The following is a 20,696-nucleotide window of genomic DNA, read 5'->3' as shown; positions in this document are numbered from 1 at the left end:
GCACAACCGATCACCATCCACCAAAACATGTGTCATATTGAAAGCTGTGGAAATAGACTCTAGACTCATTCCCACATTAACAACACAAATTTATGAAGTCAAAGAGAAAGCTTTAGCTTTGTAGAAAGTGTCCCCTTTGCTTGCAGTCTGCCTCATATCGATCTGATCAAGGTTAGTAAGCAGATGCTGTGCTGCTCTGTCGCTCTGAGGAGCAAGCTGTAGACTGTCCCTCTTTCATCCTCATCTAAGACAGGAGATGCTTTGGGATTTTCACTTATTTTATTCATCAGCATGAATGTTATCAACTTACCACCCCCTGTTTGCAGGCATGTTATTTACCGTAGAGAATCAAACGTCTTTCTTCCACTTTGGCCGGCCTCCGGACTTAAACTTAGATAAAACCAATCTCATTACATTACTGCCCTTTTGGCAGCAAACGCCCCGTCAGCTTTATAAATTTGGTCCAAACTATTTGACGAACTGGAGGCTTTTCTATCCTCGTCAAAGTCTCATGGTTACACAAGCAGTAAAAGTGGCTTGTACACAGCGTTGATAAGCGGTCTGTGGTAACCAGCGTCTATGGCCTTAATCAGGCTTCTCTCAGTCACATCTTCCTCCTACGCTGTCTACTCCCAGCCTCTCTGTCAGCTGCACTCAAATTCTTTCCTTATCTTCCACATTGTGAGCTAAAATACATGATCCTTTGACGGGGGAGTAAATTGAGAATTTGTAAGACCATGGAGGTGCATGCTGTTTCTTTTCTTTTATCAAATTTGCAGCGTTTGTACCTAGTCGACTTGTTGCCAAAGCTGTGATGACACAGCAGGGTGCTACTCACTGCAGACTGCTGAGTAAACAGCAGTTCCACTGAAACGTACTAGCGTTGTTACCTTGCAAAAGTTAATATGTGCCATAAATACGCCACTAATACTCTGTTCACAGAATCAGCAGCACCAAAACCTAAATAACCAAACTAGTGTGAAATATATGGTTGTGTGACGTATATGGTTATTCCAAGTAGAGGCAGAGATATGCGAGGCGAATGTTTAAATAGACATTGAGACATGTCACTCTTCACTCAAGAAGTTTAATTATTTGGACAATAGTTGTTCAAATATTCCACTTTGGACCAAATTGGTGAATCGACTGTACGTTACAATTCCTCAGTCTCAGTGTTGCTTTTAAACTGTCTTTACAAAACAAAAGGTTATTATCGGCTCTAGATTCTATCAACTAACAAAATGCCTTCATAATAATATAATGGAGTTTGTAATATGCTCAATATACATAATTGAAGAATATTACAGTTTGAGCTACATTTGAGGTTAATAAAGTTAAATACAATTATAATATGCCACAATGTTATTTCCAATCTTGGAAGAATGTCTTGCCCTCACGGAGCTGAGGACAAGTCCAGACTGGTTGTGCGAGAGGCCATCTCATCTCCGTTAGCGCCCCTCTATTCTCTGTTAGTGGCTCTGTGCAGCCACAGCTCTGAATAATTCAACAAAGCAAAAGAGGGACTGGTGACGCAGAAGAAGAGATGTGGACTGAAGATGATCTGGGGGCATGGGTACCAGGAAATCGATTTTTTGAGAAGTGTACTTGAATGTGAAAGTGTGTGTGTTTTTTTTTTTTATTATGCGAGAATGGGTGGCCGTGATAGTCATGTCAGTCAAACACCTTCTCCTCTCTCCTGTGAGATGGCTCTTAATTGATAAATTCTCTCGGAGTATGTCCACCTTTCGCCGTTATCCTCATTCTGATGGCGTCTCATCTCCAGGGAGGCCTCACAAACAGTTGACTTGAATGATGGCGCCCTCGGAAGCACACGGTGTCTTGACATTTGAGTCCAGGTGACTGAGCAGGGCGTGTGGGTGTGTTTCAGGTGTCCCCACAGTTGAATATTTCACAGCGCTGACTGACTGAGTTATGACTTGCAGGCAGTGGAGAAGGTCAGTCTGGACACAAAATGTTTCCCACTGACTAATCTGAATTGAGGTGGTCGGCCTCAGTTACCTGCAGAGCAGAGTGCTAAGGGTTGGGGTGAGATGCAGAGTTAGGAGGTGTTTATACAATGAAGACTGACCCGACCTGAAAGCTCATCTGGGTTTGGTAAGCTTTATTAATAGCCATGCTAGAGGCCTGGTTGGTTCAGACTGAAATATCTTTACAACGTTATGATGAATTGCCATGTGTGGTCCACAGAGAATAAATTCAACAGACTCTGGGGATCTTGAATTTACTACTGTTCTTTATCAAAACTGCCAAAGTCTCATTCACTTGTGTTACAGTATCATGTGGTGCAGTTGTCCAATAAACCAGTTGATGCAAAATACAGTTTAACAGTGAACTAAATCTTCTATTGCATCAGCATCGCTTCAGCTCAGGCTACATGGACAGATAGGCTATAGTGGGTTTGGTATGGTTACACTGCTGATAGCAGGATTTTCTTGAAACGTGGTGGAAGGGGGGTATATGGGCCAAAGAAGAACCCATTATGTTTTGTAGCTGATTCAATGAAGGGGGTGAGATAGGGAATCTTGTTTCTTTTCGTTAGGTCACCAGTTGTGGCATCCAGGGTCAACCCTGCTGTAATTAACATAGTGTTATCTTGTTTTGCATTATGAATATTCATATCCCCTTGAAGAACCAAAATTCACAAGTGTCAAACGAACAGAGCACACATTCTAACAAACAGTGCACACATATGTCATGATCAGGGAATGATGTGGTAACTATTAATATTGTTGCAGCAGAAACGCACCTATGATCCAGATGTGATGTAAATGTATGTCAATGTAAATGTATGTGATTCATAGCGACGAAAATAATCAAATCCTAAACCTGTCTCCTCCTTTGTGTCTCTAGTTGCCCCTGGTTGACTAAGGTGATCTCTTCCGCTGTGCCTCTCTACAATGGCGTGGTCTTCCTCTTCGTTTTGGCCAACTTCAGTATGGCGACCTTCATGGACCCTGGTGTTTACCCCAGAGGTTTGTATATGCATGTGTGTGAAAATGGTTTTCACTGTCTAGACATGTGTCAACCATAGACTGTGTACAAAGATGGACGGCGCATCTCCACTTTCTCCCACTATCCATAAATAAAGCTAAAATACCCTGGATACAAACACCGCTTTTTATAGAGTCTATTGTGTCAAACATGGGCTCTATATAAAGCTGGACGACATATTGGCTCCCCAAATTGAAGCCAAAGTGTTGCGACTACACCTGGTGGCTGGCTGCAATATAGCCTCCTCCATGTCAATGGCTGGGAGATGGACCAAACTAAAAAGTCAAAGTATATGATGAATACAATTTTCCCAGAGATGGTTTTAGTCACTATAGACTAAAAATACCTATTGTAATATTTAAACACCATCTACAAATGCCCTCCCTGTTGAATCCTCATGTAGAGAATACAGCTTTAATGGCATCACATTTATCAGAGCACCCCCCCCTCCCCAGTGTTCCACTCCCCCATTATCTCCCTGTAACAGCCTGTATAGTCCACGTGCTCCACATGCAGGACAATGGTGGAGGTGATGTTATACAACCTTCTTATTGTGAGGTGTATTGAATGTCTCTCAGCCGTTAAGCAAGCGGCGTTGACTGTGTGCTCCCAATGCAGACTCCTCATCTTCAGCGCTGCCTGGGTTAAGTAATGATGATTGAACTCATCCCCAGGGATGTGTGTAATGTGCTTGTAAATGATAAGCACCTGTCTTTAGGAAGAGCTTTCTCTGCTCATAAATGGGTAATAATCATTAGGTTGTGGAAACGCTCAGGTTATCAGCCTCCCCTAAGGTGACGGTGGCCTTCTGCTGCCGCTGCCCTGACGCCTCTTATAGACTACTGAGGATGAGCTGTTTTCCAAGCTCTTCATGTTGTATCTCAGAGGCAACAGAGCTGCCAGTGAAGTTATGATTAAAAATGAAGAACTGACGTGGCCATTAAATGACATCTGCTCAGAGGATCATTCATTAAAAAAGTGAAAATGAATGGTTTTGTGTGTGCTAAGATTTGTATCCATTCAGTTTACTGACTTGTGGCTATTTTGTGCTTTGGGGAAACTGCAAAATGAACCTTGACAGGCAGATGAGACAGATGACTGGCTAATAGAGCTACACAGCTTCAAGTTAGAGTATAAGAAAATTCAGTGACATTTTCGGTAAGAAAGGTTTCCCTGTTACACAAGAGTGAAGTACTGTCCAGTCTTCCATATTACTAAAAGATTCAATACTGGGAAGAAACCAGTTCCACCAAAACACACACACACAGGTTTGCGCAGCTATTATTATTAGACTTTGCATTGACTTCCAATTATTGTGGACAGCCTAACCAAAACTTTAACCATGAGATTCATGTTAAACATTCACCTAACCACCACTCACAAATTACCACTAACCAGGCTCTCAGAAATTAGGCTTTGCCTCAGTTGGACCAGACTTTGGTCCCCATGAGGTCTACTGGTCCTGACAAGGTCAGTGTTTATGCTGGAAAAGATCATAGGCGGTAGAAATCATGTAGACTGCTAACGTTAACATAAACTACTGTTAACTTTCATTTATGTTCACCTTTAAAGAATGAAGCCCGATCCCAGAACAGGTGAATATGATCAATAAGATCCATGTTGTGTGTTGTGCATGTGGACTGGAGCCAGGTGTGCAGGCTAGAGATGCGGCTAAAACGTTCAACTCCACGATCCAACTGTGGGAATTGGTCCAGATATAAAAACAGCCTTTCCAGAGTTCTTAGAAACATTAAAAAGGAGATTGAAATCCTTTTTGGTGAGTTCAGACTCAAATACAGCACTATTCTCTTGATGGAGTCTTGGATTGAGGGCAGGAGTTTGCCTACAATGTCAGGCACTGTGGCACCAGGGAGACGGTGTGTTATGGCGTTTGCGGAGTAAACATCAAAAGTGCTGTGTGACTGTGGCTTGTTTGTTTCCGTCAGTGTAGACCAGCACTACAATTGTAACCTAGTGTGGTGACAATGTTTTAAAGTTTTATATAATTGTTTGGTGTTGATGTGTGACACAAACATCCTGATATTGATCTCAGATGATGTTAGAAAATGTTGTATTTATTCATTTCTGCGCGTTCCAATATTTTTTTATTTCAACAATAGGTAACACTAAGATAATTCGATATCAAAATATCCCCTGCTTGTGCTCAAACTGTGCACTTGCACTGTGCTTGGGCAGATTACCTGGGTTTCTCTTCTGCCATTGGGTTTTTCCTCTGTGTTTCTATTTTTTGTGCAACAGATCTTCAAAAATTCCGTTATACGCCAGGTGCAGTGGTGACAAAATAAATTTGTCCCACCAAAAGGCTAAAGTGACTACATGCAATGTAACGTAGTCGCTCGCAGTGATGAACCCACAGAGAATTCTCCCCCAACTCTGCCGCTCCGCTCTACAGAGCAGTTTGCTGTGTTTCATCGGTTTTACAGCCGGCAGCTTTACTTACTGATTTTCTTCAGTCTCACTGCTCTCATCAACCTCATTTTCCAGCTTTAGCAGGCAGCTATTTTTAGCAAAAGAAAAAACAAAACAAAACAGCAACCTGCCCAAGTATCAATGAGCAAAGCAAAGCGCTATCGCATCCTCACTCACAGTGCGGGTCGTCTCCCTCATGTCGACACACAGCTCACCCTGTCATGAAGAATGATACACATGTCAACACTTGTACATGCTGATGCTGTAGTGGAAAATAAATGAAGTAAAATCCTGCAGATATGTGATGTCCTCAGGATTCTTCTCTGGCTAAAGAATGCATGTACTTTTTTTTTTTTAAATAATGACTTATTTCTCTAAACTAAATTAATTATAAACCATAATCTCACTAAAATGACACCTGACCTTCACAGGAGCTGTTATTACACCAGGGAAGGTGGCAGCAGCTGAAATTCTTTTAATTTGAGGATTACTGACATTTAACATGAATGCTAATAACAGGATTAAGCCTGAGATATGTTTCGATAAAGATTCCAACACTACACACATATAGGCCTGATTTAAAATGAGGTGAAAGTGCCTCGCAGTGCTAAAAATAGACATCATGAACAAAATAAGCTGTTTATGCAAATCAACAACGGCGAGGGGTGAAAAAATGTACGTTTATATTGTGAATTTGTTGAACGTATTTCAGGTAAAATCTGACTGTAACTTAACTGAACTTGTCATAGTGTAAATAAATAGGCCTGTGCCTTGTCGGCTCAACACTTCTAGCTACGAGCGTGTGTAGAAAAGACGTTGTGAGAGGAGATGCAAGCAGAGCTGCTGTTTGTTTCTTCTGGTTTGGCAGGCGCTTTACCTTAAGAATCTATTTGAAGATGCTCGAGGGCCATAATGACAGAGCAATCTCCCGCTGTGGAACTGTTTATTTCTGCGCTCTACCTTTTGTTTTCTCTCTCTCTCTCTCTCTCTCTCTCGCCTTCTCTTTTTCCTCGCTCTCTCTTGAATTCTCTCTGTGTGCTCAGCTACCTGGATCTCCCTGCAGTTATTATGGCTCCGTGAAATGATTTTTCTTCTCAGGTCGGAGAATGTGCCCTTTGATCAGCAGAAGACATGTTTTATTTTTCCACAGCAGCCCCAAACCAAAAAGCTCTCAGAGGCACAGACTGCAAAGCTTCACGTAAACACTTTGATTGAGTGCAGAGACGCACCAAGGACGACAGAAACACCACTTGTACAGTCAAGCTGCAGTTTGGATGTGAGGGGATCACTTACAGGTTTAGGTCCGATAAAGCAAGGCATGAACTCTGTCGGGGTTAGAGGTTCAATTCCCATAAAAGTAAAGCACTTCATTATTTTAACTAGTGCAGTGCCTGTTTTTAAACTGCCACTTTGCTTGGCCCATTGTAATGCTGTTTGCATCTATCGAGCCACTGCAAGTAACCTGCTGAAGAACAATGAAGCTGCACCACCGCTGCTGCACAAAGAGCTGTTCATCTGTTTATTCAAAGTTCAGTGAAGCTCCACCCCTAACCCCCCTATCAACTGTTGCTGCCGTTGTCGCGAACACACCTGTTGTCGTGAAAGCGCCGTTGTCGGGATTGACACGATCACTTGCGTTGATGAGTCCCAGCCGCTTCTGCTACAGAGCGCTGGTCACCTGCTTATTCAAAGTTTATTCATATTGAATGTATCATCACCAAATTCACCACTGCGCTTCTTCCTTGGACCCTTAAAAATACACATGCCGACTACAGACAGATTTCTGCAATATACCGGTGGTATAAATTTGTATCTTAAATATACACAGTATGATTTTCAATGGCAGAGTGGCGGTGTCCCTGTAGGTTATCTGATCGTTATCGTTACTCCACAGGAAGTGAAAACACCTGTCCCTGTAGGTTATCTGAGGACGTAGAAGAAGACATGTTCAACTTGGTCCACAGACTGCAGAGTGTGTGCACACGGCAGCGCCCCAACGACTGCCAGTTTATTCTAAGATTATTGATATGTGTCCAAATCGCACCAAATCTGACACTGCACTTCCCTGGGCCCCTCACAAGAGATTTCTGGTATTATTAGATAGACGTGTGAATATCTATGAAAGAAAAGCAAACAGCTTATGGTGCACACCAGTCACAGTGTTCTCGTTAATCTGCCTTAATGTTAAAAGCAGAATGAATAGTTCATATCTATACAAATCTCTCTGTGTTTGCTGCCTCTGCACACAGCTTACAGTACAGCTCCCCAGTTGCCTCTGTCAAGCTGAATCAAAACCATTTATTTTTAGTGTGTGTGTGTGTGTGTGTGTGTGTGTGTGTGTGTGTGTGTGTGTGTGTGTGTGTGTGTGTGTGTGTGTGTGTGTGTGTGTGTGTGTGTGTGTGTGTGTGTGTGTGTGTACTATGACACACGCCACCATATGCATCTGTTCTCTAATGTTAATGTGCGCGCTCTGAGGGTAAATCTATTCTCTTCTCCACAGCCGACGAGGACGAGGACAAGGATGATGACTTCAGGGCACCGCTCTACAAGAACGTGGAGATCAAGGGCATCCAGGTCCGGATGAAGTGGTGCGCCACCTGTCACTTCTACAGGCCGCCTCGGTGCTCGCACTGCAGCGTCTGTGACAACTGTGTGGAGGTGTGTGAATACTTAATGTACAAACAGAGAAAGGTGTATATTCAGAGATTATGCAGGCAGCAACATCTAAATATGTATAAGGTTAGACTGATACAGTTTTAGCATTTTTATCAGTAATCTGATGTTGTCCCTTTAGCACAGTGAAGGTTGGATGTATTTTTATTTTGCCACTTGAATTTACTTAGAGGCTTTTCTATCCTGCCAAGAATTAAAACTGAGACTAACACTGAATATACATACAGTATATATATTTATAAATTTTTTCAAATATGTTTTTTTGGCAAGAAATCTTTAATTATTAAAGATCATAATTACTTTCAGTTTTAATCGTAAAATACTATTTTTAGGACTGGCTTTTAAATCCTCTTTTAGGTCTTAACACTTCACATATGTTATGATGTAGAAATATACAGGTTGCTTTGTCCCTTGAAAGGCGCTATATAAATGTAAGTTATTATTATTATTATTAATACTTTGTGGAGTCACAGGTTTATTATGGATCAATTATTTCATTGAAACTTTTCTCCTCATAATCAGCCAAGAACAATTTGTCAACTTCAATCAAGAAATGTAACTAGTGTCTTATCAGTGATAGGAGATTATGCATAGGTCAAAATGTATTAAACATTTACAATCAAATTTAAAGACCAAAGTCAAATTGTAGGTCACATAACTAACTACAGTGGAACTCAGTAGAGCGGATACCTCCGCCAAGGACCAACAGACAGAATTCAATCAAGCTGCACTAAAGTTTTACACACTCATAAATATCAGTCCCCTAAATAGGCCAGATTTTTCTCATCCAGATCCATCTCTGGAAAAACATTGAAAAACGCGACGTTAAAGAAAGTGAAAAAATAAAATGCTGCATCCACTTCAAAATTTGTACTCCTTGACACATACCACATCCTTTGACCAAGTTTAGTGGTTATCCATCAGGTAGGTTTGGCTAAATCTCGCTGACTAACAAACAGATGCATGGAAACACAATTTCCCTGGTGGAGAATAAAACACAAAACTCTGTTAAAGTTCTGAATTACCCATCAAGATGTCGCTCTTATTCTGCAGGCAGTTATTATTGGAGATGTAGGTAGGATATTTCATTGAACCTTTTATCCATTTCTTATAATCATATAAACCAATTCAACCAAGAACACTTTGTTGACATCAGTTGAGAGATTTTACCAGTGTATAAGAGATTATGCGTAGGTCAAATCTAAAAGTTCAGTTGTATATACTAGAAGTGTAACTCTCTCTCTCCCTCCTCAGGACTTTGACCACCACTGTCCCTGGGTGAACAACTGCATTGGACGGAGGAACTACCGCTACTTCTTCCTCTTCCTGCTCTCTCTGACCATCCACATGGTTGGAGTTTTTTCCTTCGGCCTCATCTTTGTCCTTCACCACAGAGAGAGGCTGGGAACGCTGCACACCACCGTCACGTATCCTTTCACTGATAACACCCACATCTTTTCATAAAGGGACAATCTGCTCGGTTGGTATTTAAAGGAGACATATGATGCTTTTTCAGTTTTATTTTCCTCTATAGTTCGCATTCATGTGACATCACAATGCCCCACATTTGCATACTGCCGAGCAGCTAGTCTGGCCCGCCCCTGAACAAAGCCAGGGGCCTGATTTCTCCTACACGCAGTGGAAGCAGTTGACCAATCACAACAGAGTGGGACAGCTGGCCAATCAGAGCAGCCTAGACTTCATCAGAAGGCGGGTCCTTCAAGAGACAGGAGCTAAAACAAAGTGTTTCAGACAGAGGAGCTGCAGTAATTGACAATATGAGGAAAGTGATGCGTTTTCTGAATATTAGAACATGTAAACCTTTTCGAGTAATAACCCAAATTAAAATTATGGACCTGAATATAAGCATAATATGTTTCCCTTAATTTTTCAGAATAATGTTAGAACAATAAAGCTGATGCCAGATGCTATGGGTTATTCTTACAGCACATCTATTCATGTCCTTGAGACCAGAACTGTTGTTGCTGCCCTTGACCTTTGTGTCCAGTATGGTGGTGATGTGTATAGCGGGGCTTTTCTTCATTCCAGTTATGGGGCTCACAGGCTTCCATATGGTGCTCGTGGCTCGAGGTCGAACAACCAATGAACAGGTGAGGCGACAATGGCACGGGAGCTGCTGCTACGCTTGTTCTGAGACACACACACACACAAACACACACAAAGTAACATTTATCCGATTGTAATCTAGGAATGTGAACAGAGCTTCTTCACATTCACACAGATCCCAACTTTTACACCTGGAGCTGCCTCAAGACATATTTTCTTGCTTTAGGGCACCTTTGAAATATCTTGAGAATCTTGAGAATCAGTGTAAACCTCATTTCACTGTTTCCAGCTGCACATGCTGTGGAATAATGCAGTTCAATTGTCCTGTGTGGGAGAAATAAATGGGCCTTGTTAAGGACAGTAAACACAGATGCATTAAAATGAATAACACAAATGCTAATGAACAGCACAAATATTCCCACACACACTTATTATGAGTCACCTGCTTTATATTCAAGCACTGGACCCCTGAGTCTGAATATGTGTGTGTGTGTGTGTGTGTGTGCACGTTTTACTCCTCTCCTCAGGTGACTGGAAAGTTTCGTGGAGGAGTGAATCCCTTCACCAGGGGTTGCTGTGGCAATGTGGAGTATGTCTTATGTAGTCCTCTGGCACCGAGGTGAGCTGCTCTACTATGTGTGTGTGTGTGTGTGTGTGTGTGTGTGTGTGTGTGTGTGTGTGTGTGTGTGTGTGTGTGTGTGTGTGTGTGTGTGTGTGTGTGTGTGTGTGTGTGTGTGTGTGTGTGTGTGTGTGTGTGTGTGTGTGTGTGTGTGTACAGAAGATGCTTTTCAGTGATGATTGATGAATAAATGGTTTTGTCTTTCTGCTTTGTTATCTACATACATTGAGAGACTGTGTATGTTTGAATGTGTGTGTGTTTTTGCACATGTCGCTGCAAGTCAATGCTTATCAGGACCCGTGACATCCATGCATAGCTCTAGTGCAGCATCATGCAGTGAAATGTCGATCCATCCTGTGTGTGTATGAGTCTATTCACATACTCTGAGGTGCTTGTGGAGGTTTGTATCCAGTTCTGCCTGAAAGCAAGCAGGAACCCTGGGGAAATGCAGATGGCTAAGAGAATTGATTCAGAGTGTAGAGTTAATGGGAAACCGAGCGCAGAGCTGGTCAATGTGCTTTTTACACACACACACATGCAGCATCGCTATCTGCCAGAACACCAGTTTTATATCCTATTGGGACAAGTCCCCTCCCATCAAAATCAACAGTGTGACTGCAGAGAGACAACAGCAGGTGGGGGGGAAACGCTGTGTTACCAGCTTCTGCCTTTACATTGTTTCCCTGTCCCCGATGGAGGGTGTTACATTTACTGGACCAATGACATGACTGATACTGAACGATCTTTAAAATCTGACACCAAACCACTCACATTCATTTAGTAACATGGATTTTTAAAATGTAGGAGGTTGATTACTTCACTCCCCAAGTTCCCACGCTAACCATTAAACATTAAAAGAACTCGTTAAATTATGGAGGAACCCTGGAGGACCCACTTAAATACAGATTTCTGAAGTTGTAAGAAATACTTGTTTTGAACAAACCAGAGGGGAGGATGCAGATATACAATTCATAGCGTATAATCAGTGTACTCTAAAGGCCATCATGTGTTGATAATGCAGTACAGAGTTCAGTATATGAAATAAGACAGTAGTGAAATAACAGGTTGCTGTTTCTATGTGAATAACCATGTTTTCTTTATGGATTTAAATGACTAAGTAGCACATAAATAGTTTCATATATTAGGTTATATAATGTGCAGTCTTATGTTTTTATTTGTGAGAATGACTCTTGTAATCTCACAATGTTGAAAATGAAAATGAAATGATCATACACTGTATATAAGGATGGATGACGCGTCTAAGTTTCCTGCCACCCAAAATACCCTGGATGCCAATGCTGCCATCTTGCCCCAATGTATTTTGACTTTTTAGTTCGGTTCATGTCCTATCCACTAACCAGGAAGTGGGGTTTGTGACCTACAGGGGGGCAATCAAGACACTTTGGCCTCACTATCAGAGAGCAGTCATGTCCATCTTGACACACAGTGTATGATATTGATGATGTTACATTATTTACAAAGCCCTTTTACAGAAACTAAATTTAGTTTGCAGCAATGGTTATACTTAAGTCAGGCAGACAATGCTGGTGTCCCCCTTTGGATCTGTGCTGGAAACTTTGATGTGAAGTACAATGAGTTCTGGTTTGTCCGTGTGACTGAGATGCAAACTTCTCATCCTGGCTTCTACCGATGTGGATTATCACCTAATATCTAATGGCGATGCTGGCAGACTATGCTGAAAACTGAACCCTGCCGACGTGGCCTGACACGACGAGAAAGAATCTTGTTAAAGTGTGTTGTCCATACACAGGTACACGCTGGACCCCAGAAAAAAGCCCCCCATCAAAATCCAGCCCCCGTTCATCAGACCAGATTTCTCAGACCGACAGGTAACCATTGTGGTCAGTGACAACGGCGTCCGCAGCACCATCGTCAGCTCCAAGGTGAGTTCTTTCCCTGTTATCCTATCATCCAGCTCCCATACAGTACTGTATCTCAGCTGATGTTAACCATTTCCTCACGCTTCCCCCTCATGTGTGTCATGTCACACATGTGTAACATGGTGTATCCTCAGTCTTTTACCAGTTTCTCTCAGTGCAGCAGAATGAGAGGATGTAGTAGCTAAATGAAGTCAGATATATGGAGAGTAGAATATTAATAGATACCTGACTTCAAACCAAGTGACTCACAGTAGGTGAGATATCGATTTCATACACCATGTTTCTATGTGTGAATCTAAAGTCTCTAAAAACTGTGTTAAAAAGGATTTGAGAGTTGTTTTTGGCAAATGTACATTAATAACCATTTTCTAGTATGCCTTATGTTTAAGAAGGATTTTTGAACTTTTCAATACGTTTCAATTTGTGCCATTTAGTGTTAAAAATCAATTTTCGATGTTGGGAGTAAATGTTCCACCACACTCAACTTATCAGCCTGAAGCACAAAGTGGGGCTGCAGTTAAGCAAAGCGTCCCCTTCCCTTTCAAGAGTGTAACCCTACAGGTCAAATTATTTTCTGGTGTGAAAGTTTGTTCAGGGGAAATTGTTCTGTAAACTGCGAGAGAGATCAAGTGAAAATTTAGCAAAACTCAACTTAAAATTCCCTGTAACCTAAAGGGGAGACTCCACTGATTTCATACATCAAAGTCTGTTTACAGGAAAAATGTAAATATGTATAAAACCCCCCAGAAGGAGCTGTGTGGCAGAAGTCTGATAAACTGCTTCTGCAAGTTTCCAAATGAAAAACATCTAGGGCTTTAGAGATAGAACGGAGTGAGACCTCTGTCGTCTGCTTACTGTCTCTACATGAGGCTAATGGTCAGCATAACACACTCAAATCTCTCTGGCAGAGGTCTAGTTGCATTGTGGGTAATGTAGACTCTTGGTTTTCAGAAGGAAGAAAAATAAGTGAAAACGGTTTTGTCTGAAATCACTCATCATTCACTATATAGTCACTATATACTTAGTTTGCAATTATGCAGTGTTGTCCAAATGTCTAGTGTGTTTTTTTATACCCTATACAGTGGACTCTTTGTATCCCACAATGTATTGTGAAAAGTAGTGTACAACTGATGGTCAATCAGTTTATACCATCATGCATTGCGCTCCTGCTGAATTAAAGAGAATCGGCCGAGAGACGAGAGGAGAGAGGACTGTATGATGTAAAAAACTAAATTGAGTCATGTCTGGATAAAAATAAATTAATAAAGAATCTCAATAGAAATCAGAAAAGAAAAGGAAAAGCCTGAATTAAAAAGAACTGAAACCTGCCGCAGAAACTAAATATTTTATTTTTATTCATGAAGGAAAATAAACTCTTACACCTAAAGTAATATGAATGGACTGACATAGATATGGCATGTTTTAATTGTACGACAACAGTGACTTACCAACCGGCACTTAGAAAATCCCTTGTGTCTGAAAGTATTTTTCTCAATTTCCTGATGAGCTCACTGTGTAGTCCTCAGTGAGTGAATGAGTGAGTGATTTCAGACACAAACTCTGTTGTTCTGCTCCACTGATTTTCTTTTGTGTCTAACTGGAGTCTGTCTGAGTTCTGGAAGTTAAAAGTCAGTGGACTGCTCCTTTAAGATAGAAAAATAGAAAAATAATTGTTGTCCCTATTCTGTCACCATTCCCACTCTATTAACATAAACAATTATCAATTTAAGCTCAAGCAGCTGCCTAATGAAGCTTTGCTACCGTACAACCTCCTGTGAGAGTTGTGTTGGTGCATCACTAACACCAACACAACCTCCTGTGAGAGTTGTGTTGGTGCATCACTAACACCAACACATTCTCTTCTCCATTTCATCTGCTGCTGTTCTGGATGCTTTTAACACCCTGCCCCTCCCCCTGTAGTCCAAAAGCAGCCTGGACGGCCTGGATGAAAAAGAAACCCAGCCACCGCTGCCGCCCAAAGCTGACAGGTACAACCAGCTGAAAGGCCAGATCATCTCCGGTGAAGGTACGAAACTGAAGGAAAACAGCCTCCCTGTGTTCATTATCAATCTCATTTCTCTTTCCTGCAGCAAATGACAAATCCCCAAACTCCCCCCTGTAGATCACCAGTACCCAATGTGCCACTTGGAGCTAGTTTAGCCTGATTAATGTTCGTCCCAGTGGCAGGTCCATGGCCTTTTTTTTATGCCAGGCCACAGAGCAGGCGTGATTTGCAGCGAGCAGGAAAATCCCATTTACTGAATCAGCATCAGATTTGTGTGATGATGGAGACATTTCAGACTGGATCATTGCAACATGAATCACCGCCTCTTTTTTTCTGTGGTGGTGTGCAGCATTGGAGCTCTGCCAAACGGAGGAGTGGGAGAGGAAGATGGTCTAGAACCAGTGGGAATGAATCTGTGTAAAATAGAAACAGCGATGGGTCTGGTTATGGGGGTAGTTTTACAGATGGGGGTAGTTTTACAGTTGTAACATTGTCTTTATGTTGTTGCATTCAACAGTATGAAGTGTCAGTAATATATATTGCAAGGTTTCCTCCAGAGGACCTCCTGTGTCATGGTGCATTATGTCAGGGAGTGAACACTCCCTGCTCGTTTATAGAGCAGTAGTGCAGCCTGGTGGAACGTTTAAGTACTGCAGTTGGTGTAAATGGATTGGCTGTCTATATAAAAGCGGTTTAGATGACTCACTGCTTGTGGATGTAAGAGTTTGTTGCGTCTCCCTTAGAGACACTGAGCAACTAGAAGCTCAGAAGTGCCTTTGGGCTTTTGGGCTTTGCTCAGATAGTTCAGGGATGGACAGTTGGCAGTTTCTGGACTTGAACGTGCTATAGATCAATTACAGAATGGACTCTTACTGTCTTGCTGCCCAGCAACTCCAATTCATTTCCATTTTGAGGAACAGTGATGATGTGGGTTTTAAGATCTGTCCCTCCAGCCTCTTTACTCTTTTGATGGAATTCAGCTCTAAACCTCTATAGTGCCATTTCTGTTATCTTTATTACAGCGTTAACTCTGGTTTTCCTTCTCTGTGTGTTTTGTAGAGAGTTCTCTTTCTGGTAAAACCCACCCGTCCACTCCAGCCATGTACAGATTCAGGCCGTCTTTCGGCACCATGCCGAAAGTCCACTACCACGCTGCTGGAGAGAAGGTAAGACATATGATACTGTGATAAGTAGCTTCTGCTTCAGCCAGAGGTTGTGGTGCAAAAGGTTTACTGGCAGCTGTTATAGACACTGACTTAATGTACATTCTGTTTGCTCCTCAGATTGTCATGCCAGATGATCAGAAGACATCAGCCATCTTGGAAGAGGGTGTCCGTGGTCACGACTACCGATCCGAGCCAAACCTCGACCTGCCTGAGTACACCAACACTCCCCTCCACCGCACCTTCCAGTCCTCTCCCCTCCAGCTGGACTCCGACCCCATCAACTCCCACTCGCTCAGCCTGAAGCAAGGTCACCCCCGGCCGCAGAAGGGCCAGCTCCCGGCCCTGCAGCCGCATACAGTCACATCCACCCCCTACAAGAGTGTCTTCTCACCCAACACACTCTCCAACCGTAACGGCAGTCTGTCCTACGACAGCCTGCTCAACCCCAGCATCTCCCCAGCCGCTGCCAGTGAATGCATGGCCCATCGTGGTATGCCCTCCATGGGGTTCCACTCGCCCTACCTGCCCACCAAAATGTGCCACATCCGGGAACCTGAAATGCAGAGGCAGCAGGTTGCCCCTGCCTACAGTCCAGTAATGGCACCCAGAAGGGTGGGCAGGCAATCACCTCACCCAAGGGACAGGGACAGGGACCCATCCCCTGTGCGCTATGATAACCTCTCCCAGACCATCATGGCCTCCATCCAGGAGCGAAAGGAGACAGAGGAGAGGGAGAAGCGGCAGATGCTGCATGGGCGATCCCAGACTCACATCTATGCGCAGGACTCTGGTGTGTTTGATGGGGGCTATGTTCAATCCCACAACGCTTGCTATCCAGATGGTCCTCGTGGCCCCAGTTCCAGGGGCCCAACACCCCCAGCCTATGGAGGCTCCAGGGACAACCTGATGGGGGTCGGGCTGTTGAGCTATGGCCAGCGAACCCCTGTGCTGCGCCATGCTGGCTCCACGCTGGGCCGCGCCCCTAGGACTTCCTCCACCTCCCTGCACAATGATCACAGTAGCACCAACAGCAGCCAGAGCAGGGCCACTGGCTCTGAGGGCCTCTATCGCTCCCCGGCCCACCAGCCCCACTCCCCTGCTATGCCCCGATCTCCCTCCTACGCTCATCAGAAATACTCCTTCATCGGTGCCCATGAGAGGATGGACTCACCTCGTCTGGGGGGCCCAAGGTATGAATCCTAACGACTGCATGCAGTGTACTGAGCCAATAGTGACTTGTGGGCACTAAATGTATTCCCACTGGCAAACCAGCTCCCCCTGCTGGATACAGCCAGCTACTCATGGGCACTAGTGGACTAATCCTAACTGAGGCATTGTGTAGCATTTGTTATGGTGTATGTACAACATTTTATTTATTTATGAGTTCAGTCTTATATAAGTATCATTTTTGTAATATTTCACAAATGTCAGATGAATAAAGTTGTGTCACTCCTCTCATTTCTTTTTCTTTTGCATGCTTTCACCCGCCGGTCTAACATTTGCACGCCTTGCTTCACTATCAAGTCAAATCTCAAGTAATCCTTCATACTGTCATTCTGTTGTTTATAACTCCTGACATTTAATCTGCATGTTGTCACCTTCATTCTTTGGTTGGTGTTAAATGTCCACGGCTCTTTGTGCCATTGGTAATTTTCTCTCTTCTTCTATTTCCATTCAGAGAGGCCATGAAAGTTAACGGGCAGATGGACTGCCACCCCGGTACCCAGGGTGCCAACCTCAGCCCCAGTCGCCATAGTAACGTCAAAAAGGTGACAGGCGTAGGGGGCACCACGTATGAGATATCAGTGTGAGCATGGACGCCACATCCACCTCCGACCACAACAAACAGCCACTCTGTCACAAAGAGATACTTCTTCTCTGTTACTTTTGTGTCTTGATAACAGCCAGTCAGGGGCACACAGCGCTCTGTGATTTTGGAGATATTGTCCAATCAGAGGACCTGTCTGCTCTTGTGTAGGTCTGTCTGGCCAAAATGCCTGTGTGTGTGTGTGTGTGTGTGTGTGTGTGTGTGTGTGTGTGTGTGTGTGTGTGTGTGTGTGTGTGTGTGTGTGTGTGTGTGTGTGTGTGTGTGTGTGTGTGTGTGTGTGTGTGAGTACCCGAGGGATGGGTCGTCAGTGGATACTGCTGCAGTCTGTGCTGTATGTCCAAGGAGTGTTGTCATTACATTTTTGTGGCTTGTCACCTTTGTTGTAAGAGTGGACCGTCCAATGAGATTGTCAATGTTATAACCGTTGTCTCTCAGATGAAGCATACGTGCAACAAACAAATCAATAAAACACTGACCACCTCACCACGGCCCGCTGTGAGAGGAGACTTAATGTCAACTCACCTCAAGAAGCCAAGGTGCTTCACGTTAACCTGTACTGTTCAAGTCGTCTTCAGCTCAAGGGGTGGCGCTGTGCAGCTTTGAGGACGGATGAGTTAGATTAACGAGAGATTGTGAGAAAGTATTTTTAGATCATGTCTGGTGGCTACGTTCCAAATTCACTGAGAACGGTTTCCTTCAACTGCAACTCCCACCTTTGTGCAACATAATTCTCTCAGGAATGAATGCAAGCGCAGCGGAGAGGGTGGAATATGATGTTACGTTCATGAATCATGAATGTCTTTTTCTTTGTCTCAGTCCAGTGCAGATATTGATCCCTCTTTAGGTGCAGTACATCATGGTGGGCTTCTATTAGTTTCAGTGAGGCTCAGTTAGGTGAGTTCAACGTGACACTAGAGCCAGGAAGATGTTCAGTGACGTCCAAACGTCTGAGACCACTTCCCCAAAGCTGTGTCAGACGTTTGGACGCAGATGTATGTTTTCTTCATCTAGTTCAGAGTGACTCCAGCCTTGCACCAACAAAACCACATTTCCGCTATTACATGTTTTGTGTAAAAAAAGAAAAGAAAAAAGTTTAGTATAAATGTTTGTGTTATTATAACCATAGGATTTGGAAGGGTGAAGAAAAACAAGCCATTGTCCCGTGTGGTAAACTAAAGATAACTGGTCGCCCATTCATTATTTTTTAGTTTTTTTAAATTGGTTTGTTTCCTTTTTATATACCCAACCTTGAAAAAAACTGTTTGATACATCTTTTTATACAGATACTTAAGCCTGGAATGGATGTTTTATTTTGAGTGGAGTTTCGTGTTGATAAATTATATATATATACAGTAAATAAATGAGATCATGAATAATGGGTAGAAATCCATGAAATAAAACTATAGCTTGTTATAACTTGCAGTGTAAAAAATATATATGATGAAATGTAATAAGCTATGTGACGTTGAGGTGTAAACAATCTTTGACTCGTATGTGTTGTGGACAAGTCGAGGATTGGGCTCTGAGTAAGGGCAGATTGAGACATCAGTGCCAAAAGTGGCAATGAACCACCTCAACTTCTCAAAGACGGCAAACAGGCGACATCACAACTTTGTGCAGCAGCTGTCTGGTACAGCTTCAATCCACTCAGAGTTCAAATGGAACTTGCTCTTTTTTGGCTTCCTGCTGTTATTCAGTCTCATAACATGATTTACTTTTGACCATTAAAATGAACTGATAAGTGGCAGGTTTTTATTTATGTTTTGCATCAACAGAATATATCAACACGTAGAGCGGTAGATTATTTAGTCCAGCTATGTTTGCATTAAGAATAAACCATTGTTGCCTTTTGAGAGGAAAAGCTGTTTCATACATCATGAAATGTAAGTGGTTGACACTATTGTACACGAAAGGACAATGAATTATTAGTTTTGTACTTGAGACAACAAATGGCAGAAGTGACAACTCAGACTGAGTACATTTGATGTGAGAAAGTTCTGGAAGAACAGCTAATGTACAAAGGGATTCGTGATCTAGGTTTTAGGAGAAGTCCAGTATTTTCCAACTTGGGCCCTTTGTTTCCCAATTTGGGGAAAAAGTGGATGTCCTGGACTGTCCCAGTTGGCCCATTACATTGTAGTCACGACTGCCAGTAGGGTGATGATCTACTGGACCCATTCCAAAGGTTTTTACAAGTACCATTAATTTACACACCCACTTTCTAAACAGGGCCAAGATTGAGGGGGAAAAAAAGAAAACAGAATTCCTCTTTAGATATAAAATGATTCTTCTTCCCATTTCTTATGTTAGGTTGAGTTTCTGCAGAGATCAGCGTAAAGAACGGTGAGGTGTCTTGCTTCCTGACGAGGTTGGATGTTAATGAAAACTCGCTAGTTACAACCATCTGACCTGTGCGGTCTCACCCAGCTGCCTTAACACAAATACAGTAATGTGAGATGACACATGACACTGTTCAAGTGTTAGAAAGTGGTTTCTGTTCTAAGGCTGTGGTACACAGGGCTATAACATGTGACAAATCTGATGAGCTTCAAATGGAACAGCTAACAGCAGCATCTTGAAATACCTGAATGGACCGTTAGCTGCTGCGTTGCCTGAACAGACCCCCTTACCCCGATTCCCCCCCCAGTTTGACCACATATCAAAACACTGTCGATGTCATTCCTCTTTAAGATGACTGCCATTAGTCCAATGTTCTTGTTTTAGGGATGGACATCACTGCAGGTCAGGGACCATTCCTGACAGTCTGCAATGAATCTGTTCCATCAGCCACAAGCTGATGTTTTCTGAAACTCAAATAGAAGTTAAAGATGTATTAAAAAAATATAGAATATACTATAAATGTACATGCGTTCCTATTTTTGTGAAGAGGAAATATTTCCCAATGACCTGAGCAAAGTAAATAAAGTTTTCATCTCTGAGTGAATAACATCCTTGTGAATTAAAATTATTTGATTTTAGCTACACCAGGAAACAA

General features: G+C 42.7%; 1 protein-coding gene across 1 annotated transcript in view; it reads left to right on the top strand.

The window, feature by feature from the left end:
- zdhhc8b (zinc finger DHHC-type palmitoyltransferase 8b) overlaps positions 1-20,648 on the top strand; it is a 68,792-nt gene extending 48,144 nt beyond the window's left edge. The window contains exons 2-11 of the mRNA XM_035165177.2: positions 2,872-2,993; positions 7,943-8,100; positions 9,370-9,542; positions 10,124-10,226; positions 10,710-10,801; positions 12,573-12,705; positions 14,623-14,728; positions 15,767-15,873; positions 15,991-17,063; positions 17,552-20,648. Of these exons, the coding sequence (XP_035021068.2) occupies positions 2,872-2,993; positions 7,943-8,100; positions 9,370-9,542; positions 10,124-10,226; positions 10,710-10,801; positions 12,573-12,705; positions 14,623-14,728; positions 15,767-15,873; positions 15,991-17,063; positions 17,552-17,684 (2,200 nt within the window). The 3' untranslated portion in view covers positions 17,685-20,648. The remainder of the gene's footprint in view (positions 1-2,871; positions 2,994-7,942; positions 8,101-9,369; positions 9,543-10,123; positions 10,227-10,709; positions 10,802-12,572; positions 12,706-14,622; positions 14,729-15,766; positions 15,874-15,990; positions 17,064-17,551) is intronic.
- The last annotated feature ends 48 nt before the right edge of the window (positions 20,649-20,696 follow it).

The sequence above is a fragment of the Hippoglossus stenolepis genome, chromosome 9, assembly GCF_022539355.2.
Source record: "Hippoglossus stenolepis isolate QCI-W04-F060 chromosome 9, HSTE1.2, whole genome shotgun sequence".
Taxonomy (NCBI): Eukaryota; Metazoa; Chordata; class Actinopteri; order Pleuronectiformes; family Pleuronectidae; genus Hippoglossus; species Hippoglossus stenolepis.
The sequence above is the reverse complement of the archived record's forward strand: the minus strand, read 5'-3'. Positions and strand labels throughout refer to the sequence as shown.